Source organism: Rhinopithecus bieti, unplaced genomic scaffold (assembly GCF_001698545.2).
Source record: "Rhinopithecus bieti isolate Rb0 unplaced genomic scaffold, ASM169854v2 scaffold_30463, whole genome shotgun sequence".
Lineage (NCBI taxonomy): Eukaryota > Metazoa > Chordata > Mammalia > Primates > Cercopithecidae > Rhinopithecus > Rhinopithecus bieti.
Window position 1 is genome coordinate 76,044 of NW_016813249.1, and position 16,963 is coordinate 93,006.

The window sequence follows — 16,963 nt, forward strand, 5'->3', positions numbered from 1 at the left end:
CCTGAGAAGCCCTTCTGTAGAGCTGAGCCCTGAGAAACTCATCTCCTCAGCTGAGTGCAGAAGACCAATTGAGGGAGGGAGGCCTGGGATCTCTGAATGATTGTGGACTCACTCTGCCCTACTGACCGCTATTGCACTGTGAAATGGAAATAGAATTTTAAAAAATTATCTATGTGTTCCATCACATTAATTATATTATGCCCTTTAATTTGGGGTTGTTATAGTAATTATTCCACCCAGACTAATACATGGAACAATAACTAAATTCCATATATGTGAGATCATTGCCTTATTTATTTTATTATAAAATGATTTTTTGGGATATGAAGCAATGTTCTGTGGCATACCATAGTGTTGGATAACACATTCAATACATTTACAAATGGATCGTATTGTTGGCAAATTCATTCCAGAGTAAGTATCATTCTAGTAAGAATGAATTGATCCCTTTCCCTAATGGGAGCGGAGTGGCTGGCTATTCCAAGTCCATACAACAAGGTCAGCACTGGACTCTGCTGTGGGCAGGTGGGCACTCAGCAGCAGTGTTAGCCAGACCAACTTTGCTGAGAAGTCCATACCATTTGAGCCCATGTAAACCTCTCCCTGGTAAATAATACGAATAATACTTGTGTTATTTTCCTGTGGCTGCTATAACAAATTACTACAAAATTAGTGGCATAAAACAATAGAAATCTATTCTCTTACAGTTCTGAAGACCAGAAGTCTAAAATGAAGGTGTTGGCTGGGCTGTGCTCCCTTTGAAGTGTCTAGAGGAGAATCCACTCCTTGCCTCTTCCAGCTTCTGCTGGCTGCCAGCATTCCTGACGGCATCACCCTTCGCTGCCTGTGTCTTCACATCACCATTTCCTCTTTACAGGTATAGCATTTCCCTCTTTTTTTTTTTTTTTTTTTTTTTTTTTTTTTTTTTTTTGAGACGGAGTTTCACTCATGTTGCCCAGGCTGGAGTGCAATGGCGCGATCTCAGCCCACAGCAACCTCCGCCTCCTGGATTGAAGTGATTCTCCTGCCTCAGCCTCTGGACTAGCTGGGATTACAGGCATGTGCCACCATGCCCAGCTAATTTTGTATTTTTAGTAGAGATGGGGTTTGTCCATGTTGGTCAGGCTGGTCTCGAACTCCCAAACTCAGGTGACCTGCCCGCCTTGGCCTCCCAAAGTACTGGGACATTTCCCTCTTATAAAAACACTTGAATGGCTTTTATGGCCCACCCAGAGAACTCAGTTATCTTCTCATCTTAAGATCCTTGACTTAATCACATCTATGAGGACCTTTTCAAATAGGGTGACATTTTTAAGTCCCAGAGCCACCATTAAGCACACTACCCTGTACTTTGTACATTTTGTTTATAAACCCAGTGAGCAAACAGGGGGTGGTTAGGGAAATTAAGGAAGGAGGCTGACTAATATCCACAGAACAGATTATCCTGTCCCTCTATTTATTAACAGCCTCTTCCACAGTAGGTGCCTTTGGTGAGCATTTAAATGGAACACACAGAAACCGTCCCACTCAGAACCATTTATCACCAATCCTCAATTTTATTCCTTCCAAATTCTTGAGCATCTAGCCAAATCATTTTCCGTTACCCAAAAAACTGATATAAATTCACAACCCCGGGAAGTTTTCCTTCTAGAAAAAGGGAGCAATCAGATGTACTGCCCAAAGTTCTTTCATAATGAGTATTTTCCTGCCACACACATTTCAGGGCAACTCCTAAGTGAAGCTGTGATGCTACCACAGTCCATTTCCAGCTGGTGTTTGCATATTATGTGGAATAATTTGTAAACCAGGCTCGATTACTTTCTTTTACAGTTTCTTAATAAGAGTCCCATCATAAATTAGACTTTGTCCCAGATGGTTTAAATACAGAGCCTTTAACGAAGGGATTGCATATAGAGATATAGGCAGGCATAAAGAAACAAACAAGGGATGGGGAGGTGCAAGAAAACTAGCAAGAATGTGATGCTGCTATTATTCTCTGGAGGGGCAAGGAAAGAAACAGAGCTCAGTGAGAATCAGACCGATGGAGAATAAGCTTCCCAGCAGGGGCTGCCGTTGTGGAGGAAGGTATGTAGGGTCAGAGATGCAACACTAAAGTAGGAAGAGGGCATGGAAGTGTTCTTCACACTCTGGAACTTTTGATCTCCTATTGGCACTTGCTATTGATTGAATCCAACTGGAAGACAGGTGGCAAGGGAGCCAAGATGATGTAGTCCATATTGTTCAGCATTTCAGGGCACAAAACAGAGCAAAATGAATCGGAGGTGTGCAAACACAACCAGTTAACATTTCATAGAAACTTTCATGTGGTCAAATGTGTGGGCTGAGGGAGAAATGGCAATGCAGCAAGAGCAGGTGTGATGGTCACCTGAGGCATTGCTCATGCCTCTTACCTGTGCCTTTATGACTTTCTACTTGATGAAGGGGTGCTGCTGTGCATGCCTTAGCTTATGACACAGCACCCAGACCATGATGGGCAGCTGTTTACATGACCATTTTATGTTCTGTGGTCAGATACACAAGTCTCTGCCATGGCCCAAAAGCAATCCAAGATCTGTTTCTTAACATTTATTTGGAGACTAGGTCATAGCTTTGCTCTAAGACCTCAAAGGATTGCACTGTAATTCTAAATCAAGGTTTGACAGGGGCCTCCTACAGGATTGCTTTCTGTCAAACACTCCAAGCACCATTTAATCTGTTGGATCTCAAATCTCAAATAGCAGAGTAGCATGCACAACAGTTCATAGTTACAAATCATTCTCTTACTCTGGACCCCATTCAGAACTAGCAATCTTATGGATAACTTGATAAATGGGTCAAAGTAGCACATTTAAAGGTGTGTACATTGTTTCAAAAGTTCAGTGAGATGGTAACAATCATTGGGTCTTTTTAATATTGGGCAATTTTAATAGCGATTTTCTTTCACCCACTATTAAAGAGACACAATGATTGTTACCATCTCACTGGACTTTTGAAACAGCATATATACACCTTTGTATATGGAGGAGGAATTATCTCAACTTGCTATAAACTAATGGACTGCCATAAACTTTAGTGATGTCATGGTCTTTGAATCTGCATAATTTGTTTTTTCCTCCCATCTTCTGTCACACACATTCCTTAACAAGGAATCTATGAAGGTTGTCACTTCCTACTCACATAGCCAATCAGCATGATGCTAACCATGTAGTGAAACAAAGTGATGTCCTATGGCATGGTGAGACAGACAAGGTTCCTGTGTACTATTACTACAGAAAACTGGATAGCTGAGGTAAGATGCCTTACCCTACAAGGTGAAATGACTTCTGTCATCTCTTTGTTAGAAGGGAGAAAAACACTTTTAACAGATTCATAGCAGCATGTCAGCTCTCAACATTTTATTTGCTTCAGTGAGTTAACTACATCTGAAACAGTCATTGAATGTGGAGTTACATGGTTAACTCTCTCCAAGACTCCCCAATTTCTTCGTGGGTCAAAGAGGAGTGTTAAATGGGGGTATGACAAAAAATCATCACCCCTGAATTTTTCAGACCTTGGATGATGACATGGACCTCTGACATTCACCCAGAAATGTGGCAATACATTTGGTCTACTGTTTCAATAAGAAGGGGACATTTTAGGAGCTTCAACTTGGTCCTTCATACCATAATGGCCTTCATTCCATGAGATAGGGAGCCAATGTGGGAGTTCAACCAGAGGTTGAGTATGTCTAATCCAACTACACATGCAGGAACTGGGAAGGGTACGTTTGAGGATCCACTGAGTCACTGTGAGACGAACTCAGATCAAAATTACATTTATCACCCGGCCTCTATAAGTCCCCATTTTGAATGGTGAGCACAGTAGGAATTGGGGTGCCCAATGAGCAGCATCTGCTCTGAGTCAGTGTCCCAGTAATCCTCCCAAAGTGTGCTTATTTTCTTTCCCTTTTGGTGAAAGCTAGAAAGAGGATTGATGGTATATCCTCTGACATCACCACAGAATATTTCAAGGGAATCCAATGTTCCCTCCATTTAAAAAGCTCTGGGTCTGTGTACTGGACCAAGAATGGGAATTGGTGAGGGGCTGTTTTTCTCATTGTAATGACTCAAGTCAGGCCAGTGTTTATCAGATTAGTCAGTTATACTAATCAAGAAGGACCTTAGTCTACCTATTTCAGTCCTCAGGACATCATAATAAATTGGCCACCACCATAGACACCCATAGGCCAAGCCATTCTAATAACAACTCTGGCTCTTTTGCCCATGACTGTAATCATGTCTATTTTTTTTCTGGTATTTAAATACTGCCATTTGGCCTCTGCCAATCTGATACTGTAATTCCCGCTGAAATTGAAATTAAGGAACTCATTTTAGGGACAGCTTCCTCCCTCTGTCATCATCCCAATCTATAGAAAGTAACCACTACAGAATTTTCCAAGGATGCTGATGGAACTTTCCAATAGATATCTCAAACATAGAGAAGGGCTAGTCAAGTGAGTCACACATGGTAGATCTTCTTCAACATTCCTGACTCCATTAAGTCTCTGGAGTCTTTCCTCCATATTATTCCAAAGAAGTTCTAACATATATCTGAGTTTAATAAAGGCTGCCACTGAGTCCCTGTTTCAGTTGAACAACTGAAAAACCAGTAAAGCTGCTCCTCACTGTTGAGCTATGTCCTCAAAATAAGAATTTTTGATAATACATAAGAACTATATCAATAATTTCAGTTTATTCTAAAGAAATGTTTCTCCCTGCCTTAACATCCTGAGAACCTATTCCTACGCCTTCCTGCAAATGAAAATTAGCCAAATCCTATCAAACTGCCTCCTCCCAGGATAGATTTTGTATTTGTTCTCCCGGGGCATGCTGCAATCTAATTCTCTTTGCAGATCTGATGGCACTGAAAGGGGAGAAGGCAGGCATAAAGAGGATCAGCATCCCTTTGGAAGGTAACTACCTTGGTTGAGGTTGTTACAGAATCTCAAGCAACAAAGGACTAATGTCATCTGACAGGGAGGAGAGACTGCTTTTATGAACAGGCATATTCAAAGCAATTTAAAGATTCATGTTCTCAGGTTCCTCCAAATCTACCCAAATATCCCCATTCTGTTTCTTTAGGTCCCATCCTTTCATGATCAATGCCACAAATTTCACATAGGAAACCACTGAGACTGTGAACTCAAATTGTAATTCTGCAACCCAAAGGAGCAAACTTTGAATCTTGTTTTAAGGCATTTTAAGTCTGCAGCTATGATATATAAAAGGGTCTCTTGGGGGGTGGTCATAGAAGTTCTCTGCAACTTTTTCCTTGCCCTGAGCCAAGAATTTAAAATAAGAGCAAATGCTCTTTCTGTAAGCTCTTCAGTGCAATAGGAAGCAACCCTTCCACTCAAGTTTTCTCTCTTTCTCATTTGCACCACAATAGTGCAATGCAGCAGCCAGTCTGTCAGAGGCTTGTCTTCAATAGCTATTCCATCCTATGTGGCCATAGGTGATCATTTAGCTATTTGTTTCATGGAAAACAGTATCCCATTTCCCAGTGGTCATGAAGTTACCACTGCTTATAAACAACTAAGTCAGATAACCAATCTCATATTATATTTAAAAGTCGATTTCTTGATCAAATTTTGGTACTGAATACTGCATTAGGTAAGGTTCATCACATGTAATAGATACCACTCAAGGTATTCAAGCACAAAATCTTTAAGAGTAGATGCTTACAAAATTATTGGTAACTTGGAGGAATGAAAGTCAGGAGGCTATCCTTAGTCTTTAGCTTCAAATTCATTCAACCACATCTGTCATAAGTGCCATCACCATTAGCACTGTCTGTATTCATAAAATTGATGCCAAGATAGTAGAACATGTTATCCAACTGTTTCCAATACTTTTGTCTGTAGGTGCCCACTTGCATAATTGTGCTACTACAGAAAGGTGACACCTACCTCCTTCAGCCTTTGTAAAATTTCACGAGTGCCTCACATTGACAAAACCTAAATTTACGAGGGGATCACATGGGAATCTGAGAAATATAATTTTTAGTTCCCCAAACTCTGTAATACTGAAGGAGGGGAGAATGAGAACATATCAAAGGGAAAGGAATGGATTCATAGTGCCCATGAACATCTAGTACACTAAAGATGATGTTTATTTCTGAAGTAGTTAATATTTAGAGTAGACTTGAGGATGTAAACTCCAAATCTCAACCTTAATGATAAAGTAGAAACGTGTTACCCAAATTCATCTGGCTGCTGTTTTTCCTCATGAGTTTCCAAATTACTTTTATTTCTGGAGGAAAGATTAGGTACCACTTTACAAGGGCTGGCAGTAATAATTCAAGCATAACAAAAACAAATGTTGAATAAATACAGCTTTGAAGAGCAGCTTTTATTTTGTGATCATGTTTTATAACATTTTTACTGAGATCTGAAATCACAATATATTGGAAACCTAACTGTATTACGTACAACTGATAAATCCTAACTATATAAGCTTATAAACATTGTAAATGTATTTGATCCCCAGATTCATTAATTAGAACACAAGCCACACTCTCAGGTGAGGTGAGACTGTTGCTAACATAATGCTATCTATCGTACAAGATTCAATCTATCCACCCTCCAATTACCAAATAGCTAGCTAATCATTATTCTTGCAAGACTGGTTCCTAGAACAGCTTCCTCACACGGAGGAGAAACTCAGTTGAAATATAATGCATCATGAATGACAAAGAAGGGATTTCAACTGGATGCTTTCTTTTTTCTCCATGGCAAATTCAAAGAAAATAAAATTTAACTGAGAAAAGGAAAAATCTGACTGGCTTCTCTAAAATTGCAGAAAAAGGATTCAGGAATACCTAAAGACTGACAAAGTACATGGAATATGTATATAGACTGATGAAATATTTATTCTTTGTAACAATCTTGTATTTAAATTGAGAAATAATAATTTCAAGATCCTATGTTTTTAGAAACAGCCATATTATCTAAACCTTTCAAGATTTTTCTGTATTTAGGATGGCTTTTAATTTGGACATATTCTGTATAGATGTTCAAAAGCAACATGACCTTCTGATAGTTGCATTATAATTAGATATTAAGTGATGTGTTTCAGTGTGCGCTTGTTCCCTCTGAAAGGAGATACCACTTTATGAACACATTCCCTGGGATAACTTCATGTATGAGAATGGAAAAAAAAAATCAAAATCTAAGTTCAGTTTCTATTTAAGACCAGATGGGTCTCCAGGGAAGACATGTATGAAGAAAAATTTGCTCATGTATATTGATGTGTAAACATGCTTTATGTGGTAAATTGAAAAAGACAAGAAAAAAAAGAAAAGGAAAAAACAACAGCCTAATTAAAAGAAAAAGAAAGTTTAATTTCTCAAAGGAAACAGCAAAACTTACATTTCTAAGTCTGAAAAAACACCAAGAGGTGACTCATAGCATCCCCATTAATCATCTAAAGACAGCTCTGGATCCTCTTCTGCATAAGTCACAAGGCTCTTCCAGTGATACATTATAAAATCTTACAGTCTTCATGTGGCAGTTGTTCTATATATCAATTATTTTAAATTTAGGTTTCTTAATCTTCTCCAGGATTCACAGCCTGCTATGAAAACAAATTCAAAAGGATCTGTGCCTTTCAATTCACAGCTGTGCCTTCCCCTCTGTAATTTATAGGCAAACTAACTTCTAACACTTATATGATTTGTAGTATTTTGAAACAAAAATATTAGGTTGGTACAAAAAGAACACTACAAAAAAAGGAATCCATTTCTACTTCTCTTCCTTTTCACAAATATTCTTGTCATTCACAAGTTATCTGCCTAAAATACAAAAGACTAAGCATGGATTCTAAATTACACCACTCACAAGGACTTGCTTTCTAAGGTCACTTGCCAAAATTACTTGCACGCTGAGTGACAGCTGACCAATCTCCTTCAGCAGGTTTTATGATTGCTGCTCAGATACTGCGTGCCTGTGTACACAGCTCAGTATCATAGTCTCTCACCTCTGCTGCCCTATTTACCATCCAGAAAGATGCTGAAATCTGCCACCCAGCTCCATGCTGAGCAGGCCAGCCAGTACACATCCTGGATAGCTGTAGCTGTTTTTTTCTTAGTAAGCACATTGTTACGAGTACAGCTGGCTGAGATTATGGCTATAACAAGGAAAGAACTGGGAGAGTGTGAACTCTCCAGTGTGGTGTCTCATTCTGAAGGTGACAGAGATTCAAAAGTTCTGCTCCAATAGTCAATATATAGCATCTGACTTGTATTGTCAAATAGATAATACAACAAAATCACTTATATCTCTATGTTCTTTCTTATTTACAGGGTAGCTGAGTTGCATATATGAAACAAGCCTGTAAATTAAAATATTCCTAATAAACTAAAAACACTGCTAGATTCCATGTTCTAAAGTACAAACATAATGATCCATGTTAAAATATTTTTGAATACCTTGAAAGGATGCATAACAAAAGAGAGAAAGAGAATAAATTAATGTTAAAACTAAAACTAGTCATCAGTTAGTTTCCACCAGCATAACAATCAAGAGTGACAGACTTGGGAGGTCAAGGCAGGAGGATTGGTTAACGCGAGTTCAAGACCAGCCTGGGTAACGTAGTGAACTCTCATTTCTACCAAAAAAAAAAAAAAAAAAGTAACAAAGGAAAGAGAAAGAGCTAAAGTCATCTATTATAGAGGAAAACTCACATGTCTCAGGTATTTTCTAGTCTATGTGTAAGTATTCAAACAATGTTTCCTGTCTTCTATGTAAGGAAGATGTTTACTGTTAGGGTTGTGAGCAAAGTGTTGTACGAGTGGGGGGGGGGGAGGGGGGGGGAAAGAGAACCGAGAGGGGTATTCATCAGTTTTTAGGGGGGGTACCGAGCATACACGGCGGGTGTCGGTGTGGGGGGATTAACCTAGAAAATGATTGAAAGGCTATTGAAAGGGGGAAGGCTGTATTTATGACCATTCTTTAAAACCATCTCTCCATAAAGAAAGCTTACAGTAAGGACTGAATGATTCAAATGGAATACAGAACTTTCCCGATTATGTTAAGGAATAGTTTAGAGAGACAAAGGGTAGTGTTTATGTGCTGAATGAAAAGCTCTTCAGCAACTAATTTTTAAAGTAAAAATATGCTACTATAGAAAATAAGCTTTTACCAGAAATTGTAGATACCTAAGTTCTAGTTTGATTGTTTTCTATATAAGAAATTGCAGCAGAAAACAATTTAGAATTAACTAAATCAAATAAACATCTAGCAGACAGTTTACATTATAATAAACTGATTAACAAAAAAAATCACTTTTTACACAGCAGAAGTATATTTATTGTGCTGAAATCAGGTAGCAGGGAATGAATAGTTCTTGGGAACCAGCACAGAATGTTCACAAAGATTTACAAATCTCTAGTCACTACACACTGAGCAACAAAACAAAGGTGTTGAATCCTCTTAGATCAAACTACTTTATATGTTGCAAATTTTCTGTAATTCTCATGACTGCATGCCTTTGGGGAAAAAGTGTTTAATTTTAATGCACAATAAATATGTTATAGCTTACAAAATATTCTGAAATAATTTGTACAAACAGCATACATCCTTCACATGCAGCTTTGACATGTTGTTGATACTTAGAGATATTCATGCTTTTTTTGGTCACATTTTGTCTTTCTCTAGTAATCCCTTTGCAACATCCCTTAAAAAATTAACTTACGTAGTAAGACATGGTACAAATTCTTTCCTATTTTATTTCCAGTTGTTCACTTATATTACATGAAATACTTCATCTGTAAACAGCAAATTGAATGTCATAGTTCTGACTACTCTCACTTTTATTCATTTTGTGTTTTAACAACACCTTGTAACATCAAGCATTGAATTTGACAATCTTTAGCACCAAGGAGTCAAGAATATTGCACCAAAATGGGTTTATACTTCATACCTAGTTAATAAATAAGATCTTGCAACTTAGTCACAAGGAAAACGTTACTCCAAAATTAAACACATTGAAAGAGAAGAATAGTTTCACAGAAATGTTTGGTGTATGCTATTTGTCATAAAAGCAAAAAAAAAACACTAGTGAATTTGAAAGTTAATATTAAAATTTACATTAGAAGACTCCTTGATTTTTTAATTAAAATTTATTTAATTTTAAATGTTCTTTCCAACAGAAGAGGTAGGTATATTTCCACATATGAAAAATCAGTAACAGCCATAAATCAAAACAAGGAAAGCCTGATAAAAATCAACATATTCTAACAGCACATAAATGTAACTATCTTATGATGTTACTAATAAACACATGAGTTGTTTCATGTTTCAAACAGACAATAATTTTAATTTTTATAATATATTTCAGCTAGTAACAGGAGTATTCAAATGCTGCCTTTTCATCACAAAAAATTGTTTCCCCACAGTGATTTGTGCCTCGAGTCATAGTGATCTCTGAGTCACCAGACAAGACTTTACTGCAATTCTTTCTTATTTTCACCAACACCATCATCATCAAGCCTCTAAGATTCTACAGAGATCAGCAGATTTTAAAAATTTAATTACCACCAAAAGTATAGTCTGACTAGAGGTGGAGAGATTTGACCATTCTGGTCAGCAAATGAATTCAAATGTGCAAGTTTAAATGTATACACATTTCCAGCTTTGGACAAGAAAATGTAACACCACTGATTTCAGTCAGTAGATAATTAGTAATTTGTCAAAATAATTCATAAAGACTGTTTCTGTGATCGTCTTAAAATTCAGACCGAAGAATGAATGACTATAAGATACATGAAAAATCTCATCCTGTAGACAACTGGATGATGTGAACAGGGGGAGAATCTCCAAAGTCACATAATGATTGCTTTGGTCTGCAGAATATCAAGGCTAATTTTTTTAAAAAAGTTTAAAATAAAAACTTCATAAATAAAACATCTGGGTATGGTATTAACACTTTACTCGGTCTAAAAGTTACTAGGACATAGAGCACATTTGTCTTTTCTCCCCACCCCCAAGCTCTCCTTTGCTTCTGTTTTCCCTGAAATTTTATATGATATGGGAGTTTTTCCTCACTGCCAACAGTTAAGGCCCAGTTCAATTTAATCTCCTTTTGCTTTTCCATTTTTCTTCTTTTTTCCATTTTCTATCACGAGTTGTTTTTCTGATTTGCTCACACCATTTGCTGAAATACCATTCACGGCTGTTTTTCCAGTTTTTGGTTTCTTAGGCTCTTTGTATGTCCGAATGTAGAAGTTAAGAAAGAGAAATATGAAGCTGATTGCGTAGGCAATGAGAGCCCAGTGCATCCATTTGGGGAAGGGGCAGTCAGTGTAAAGAGACAGTGCTGTGTGCCCAATGGTCACATGGAATTGAACCTGAAAAACAGTAATGACAGCACAAAACATTTAATGTGAATTGTAAACAACTTTTAACAACATCAGCATCTTCTACATAGCTATCACAGGCCCAAATTTTGCCACACTGTGCAAAATTTATTGTTTTCTGGCTCCCACAGCTAGCTCTTTCTCATTCACAGCTCAAATGCCATCTCCTCAGTAAGGGCTTTCTGACAAGACTTCAATTTCAATTGGCCCTCCCAATCTCATTAACTAAAGAGCTTTTTGCATTTTTTTTTTAAAGGAGAATTATAACTATTTGAAATTATCTTTTGTATTTGTTATTTCTTTATTGCCTATCTTTCCACTAGAATATGACTCCAGAAGGCAGGGCTTTGTCTTGCCCATCAGTGATTCTTGAGTCCTCAGCACAGCATCAGGATCAAGGAACATGTGTTGAATAATGTTATCTGATGAAAGGGAATCAGTGGCCTAGGAGAGTAAAATAATAGTATTGTAGGCTCTTCAATTTTGTTTTCCTCCCACATTTTAAATTGGTTTCCATCAAATATCAAAATGGCTCATTTATTTCTTAAAGATAGTAGGCAGGTAAATTTTATTTGAAAGAACACTATCCTTCAAAACTAATATTTTGAAGGCCGGGTGTGATGGCTCACGCCTGTAATCCTGGCGCTTTGGGAGGCCGAGGCAGGGGGATCAACTGAGGTCAGGAGTTCAAGACCAGCCTGGTCAATATAGTAAAACCCCGTTTCTACTAAAATATAAAAAATTAGCCGGGCGTGGTGGTCCATGCCTGTAACCCCAGTTACTTGGGAGGCTGAAGCAGGAGAATCGCTTGAACCTGGCAGGCAGAAGCTGCAGTGAGCCCAGATTGCACCATTGCACTCCAGCTTGGGCAACAAGAGCAAAACTCTGTCCCCCCCCCCGCCACACAAAAGAAAAAAAAAAAAAGAAAAGAAAAAAGTAATATTGGATAAAATTTAGTAGATATTTCAGAATAAATACAAAAAGAATCACTTTCAACTTTAAAAATTTTTTAAAGGAAAAAAGCCAAAAGTGAGATGATTAAAATGAAATAGATTCTGATGTATCAATAAATGAATGGGTCAAGACATAATGTTAACAAGGGTTAATTTTTTATACAATTAACTTATATGACTAACTGTTGTGAGAACTTCTGGCTTAGAAATACAAATTCAACATCCTATTTGAAATGGACAATTGTGGTTTCTCTTTTCAGGACAGCATTGTCCTTAAAATATTAATTGTTGATTAAAACAATCAGTAGTACTTATTTTAAATGTTATTAAAATAATGTATGCCATGTAAGCTAAAAATTCATACCATATTAAACAACTTTTATAATTTTCCTTGGCAAATATTTAAATTTGAAGAACTTTTGGTTTCACAATGGTTTTTAGAAGCTGCATCACCCAAAAGGGTGTGTATAAGGGTGTGATTGGGTACGGCATCACTCAAGGAGAGGCAGGTGTAGGCTCCAACAAAACGCATAGGACTAATTCACATGATTTTGATCACCTCTTCATTTTCTTGGGTCCATTTACTACTTACTGAGAGAAATGAATTACACAAACTGTGTTAACAGCTTTTAGACAAAAACTGGAGGAAGCTTTCTGTACCACTTTGGTTACAAATGAATCCTTCACACCCAGCATTTCCCAAAAGTTGTGCTTCCTGTTCGGTTAGCCAGCTGTTTAGCAACTTAAAGCAGAGATGAATAATATTTCCAAATGTGATTCCACTGATAAAATTGTGCACATGCTATGATTAAAGCAAATTATAATAAATTCTAAAGCTTGAAAAATAGTTACCAGGTCGGCTTTGAATTTCCAGTTTGATTACAGGCCAGTGCCTAGCATCTGAAAGATACACTAATGCACACACTCAGATTGCCACAAGCAGTCTTACTAGGGGGATGTGCTGAAAACTATCTGGACTAAAGACTACCATTTGAAAATATCTGTCTCTGCTCTCTTAAGGACAGTGTTTTAGAGAATTACAAGGAGTTCTCTTGTCCCTATTCCCTTCCTTTGCCCCACCCCTTCCTTGGCTATGTGCTTTCTTTTCAGCTGTATAGTCTAAATATATGAGATATGTTAAAGACTGAAAAATGAAATAAAAAACAAAATTTTTAAGCAAGGACAAGAAGAGAGATAATAAAATTTTAAGTTAAGAAAATCACCTGAGGGGAAAATACATATTATTTTCTATTCATACAAAAATCTACGTACTTTGTAGCATGCTTAGATCTTTAATCATCCTTTCCACAAATATGTTTAGAGAATGTTTTCCTTAGAGAAGTGCCGTGTCTAGTCTTTTAAGGATATTATAAAAACAAAGACTTGCTGTGACCAATAAGTCTATGAATAAGTTGGCTGGAGTCAAGTGGGCCTAATTGCAATATAACTAGAGGATAAAGTTAATTTCATAATAGAAAATTGTCTAAAATGACTTTGCACTTTAAAATTAATCAAATTTAAACAATTTCAGTATTTTCGCAGAAGAAACTTTGGAAGCATTAACTCACCAGTTGCAACATAGTCAGGTATCGTTTCCACCAAAGATATTTCTGAATCCATGGGCCAAATGCAGCTAACCCATAGTATGAGTACATAATCACATGGATAAAGGAATTCATCTGGGCTCCAAAAAATGCTTTAGAAAAACAACAGGTAATTACCAGATACAGAAAATTTTATTAGGCAGTAAGCCACTGAGACATACAATAAATGAATACACACTATTTTTTAATATTTAATATTGAGTACAGATTAGGAATGAAAAATATAAAGTAGTATTAATAAAAAAGTTTTCCCTTCAGATTAAGCTAGGTATTTTAAAGTTTAGATTTGAGGTTTTACCATATAAATAAAATGTATGTTCAAATGCAAAGGACTTTCAAAGTGGTAGGTTTTCAAATAGGGTACTCCAGTGAGCTTAAATAGGCCCAAATGTAGAACTGTTGCCTATGTTACTTTTAATTCTACTATTCTTGCCTTTAGATGTGCCAATATACATATCTATAACAAAACAGCACTTATTTCTTAGGTTTCCAAATAGTTTAAAATATAACAGCACTACACATATTGAATAATTCATTTAATATAGATAAATCTACAGAGATATTCCAGTCAGTTTAAATCAACGGCATTCTTTCTCTTCAGAATATTAATTAAATCAAGGTATAGATGTAATAATAAATTAATTTTGCCATAAAGTGATCTAAGCGTTCAGTTCAGATTTACTAATTTTCTTTTAAAATTACAGAGGTTGCCTTTAACTGTATTGTTTTAAAGTGGGCCCCAATAATACATGTATTAATACCTAAGCTGCCAATTATCATAATATGACAATGAAAGCAGGAAGGTGAACTATACTATAATGACTTGTACCCTGGATCCTCCTCAGAGGAATCATCTGCATCAAGCTCAACAAAGTGAATCATCCTTAATCTACAGGCATCTGAAAAGACAGGAGGCAGATCCTGGCCAAACTATGAATTTAGATCCTCTTTAACATTAACAAGGCTATATAAAAGTTCCTTTGAATGAGAACCAACAAGACCTATACAGGCTGAGTATCCCATATCCAAAATGCTCAGGACCAGATCTGTTTCTGATTTCAGATTTTTTTAAACTTTGGAATATTTGCATAGACATAATGAGGTGTCTTGGGGATAGGACTCAAGTCTAAATCCAAAACTTCACATACACCTCATACATGTATCCTGAAGGTAATTTTATAAAATTTTAAAGTAATTTTATGGGTGAAACAAAGTTCGTGTACTCTGAACATCAGAAAGCAAAGATGTCACTATCTTAGCCACCCATGTGGACATTGTCTGCGGTGGTTTGGCATCAATATTATGCTGTACACAGAAAAAGGCTACGAGGGTCTTTTTTTCCCTCAGGTATACTGAATAAAGTGTGTTGTGCACTTGTGTTTTGACTGTGACCCATCACATGAGGCCAGGTGTATAATTTTCCACTTGTGGTGTCATGCTGGTGCTCAAAAAGTTTTGAATTTTGGAGCATTTGGATTTTAGATGTTTGGATTAGGGATGTTCAATCTGTATTAGAGCAGGAATGAGCTATGGGCCAAGATGGAAATCTTCAGATTTGAGGGGTTGTGTCTTGGTATTCTTTGGATCAGAACTACTAGTCCCGTTCCCCATCAAAATATTGTTTTCTACTTTTAGTCTTGGTTTACGCTTATCTCTGGGGCAAATCTTTAGGTATTAAAGTAGTCACAGATAAAAAGCAAAAGTTATACTTGCCTCAAATTTTTAAAAAATGAAATGATGGCTGGGTGCAGTGGCTCATGCCTGTAATCCCAGCACTATGGGAGACCAAGGCAGGCGGATCACAAGGTCAAGAGATAGAGACCATCCCGACCAACATAGTGAAACCCCGTCTCTACTAAAAACACAAAAAATTAGCTAGGCGTGGTGGTGTGTGCCTGTAGTCCCAGTTACTCAGGAGGCTGAGGCAGGAGAATCGCTGGAACCCGGGAGGCGGAGGCTGCAGTGAGCTGAAATCACGCCACTGCACTCCAGCCTGGAGACAGAGCGAGACTCCATCTCAAAAAAAAAAAAAGAAAAGAAAAAAAGAAAAGAAAAAAAACAAAAAGAAATAAACATGGAAATGTTTAACCATGAAAGCAACTTAAACGGTAGATCAAGTCAAAGTCCTAGGTTCTCATTGCTTTCCACTGAACACATAGATGCAATTAAACGCAAGCAGTATATTCCTGAAAATGCTCACCTTGTCCTCCTGCAACCCACTTAATTCCAATCCACCACAAGGTAAACATCGTACAGTGATGATACACATGAAGGAAAGAAACTTGGTTGTTTTTCTTTCTCAGAATAAAAAACACTGTGTCCAAATACTCAACTCCTTTAGAAACAAAGTACCACCAGAGAGCAGCAGCTATCTGTAAAAAGGGAAAGCGTGTTATAAACACCAAAATGACACTATTGTACGGATTTATACTCATTGTAAGTTCAAAATAAATATTTTTATTTTATGTTGCACAAAATGTACAAGGCATGGAATCATTTATGCCTAAGTAGTTTTGAAAAACCTAAGCGTCTCTCCATGGGGAAAAAATAGAAAATAAAGAGTCCAGAGCTCTGTCTATACAGTGCTAATAAGTTAGAGAACATTTTCTGTCTGTTCCATAGGTAGATGTCACATAGTGTCAAACTGCTGAATACATAGCTGGAAGTACATTCAGCCTGCTATGCTTTTCAACTTGGTAGAGGAACTGAGATGTTGACTTTGTAAAATGAGTTTAGACATTGTATCTCAGAAAAACTTGCAAGTAAGTTCATGTAGCAATTGGTCTCTGCAAGTGTCTGCCTGTCTGCCCACCCTCTCCCCTCACCTCCTCCTGCCCGCATGCCCCACCCCCTCACCGCACCAACATGTGCAACAACATAAATATCCAATCATAGCAGTTTGTATTAGGTATTAAAATCTTTAAAATAATAAATGGGAATGAACAAACAAATATTTCCCAGGTCATAAATATAATCCTGCTTACATGAATAAGTCTTTTCTTTTCCTGGGCT

At 37.1% G+C, this 16,963-nt stretch overlaps 1 protein-coding gene across 1 annotated transcript in view; it reads right to left on the bottom strand.

Annotated features, from left to right (window-relative positions):
* Window positions 1-9,328: 9,328 nt before the first annotated feature.
* The window catches only part of ELOVL4 (ELOVL fatty acid elongase 4), a 33,701-nt gene continuing 26,066 nt past the window's right edge, over window positions 9,329-16,963 (bottom strand). Inside the window, exons 4-6 of the mRNA XM_017847910.1 lie at window positions 16,152-16,323; window positions 13,916-14,043; window positions 9,329-11,385 (exon numbers count right to left, since the gene is read on the bottom strand). Coding sequence (XP_017703399.1) covers window positions 11,110-11,385; window positions 13,916-14,043; window positions 16,152-16,323 — 576 coding nt within the window. The 3' untranslated portion in view covers window positions 9,329-11,109. The remainder of the gene's footprint in view (window positions 11,386-13,915; window positions 14,044-16,151; window positions 16,324-16,963) is intronic.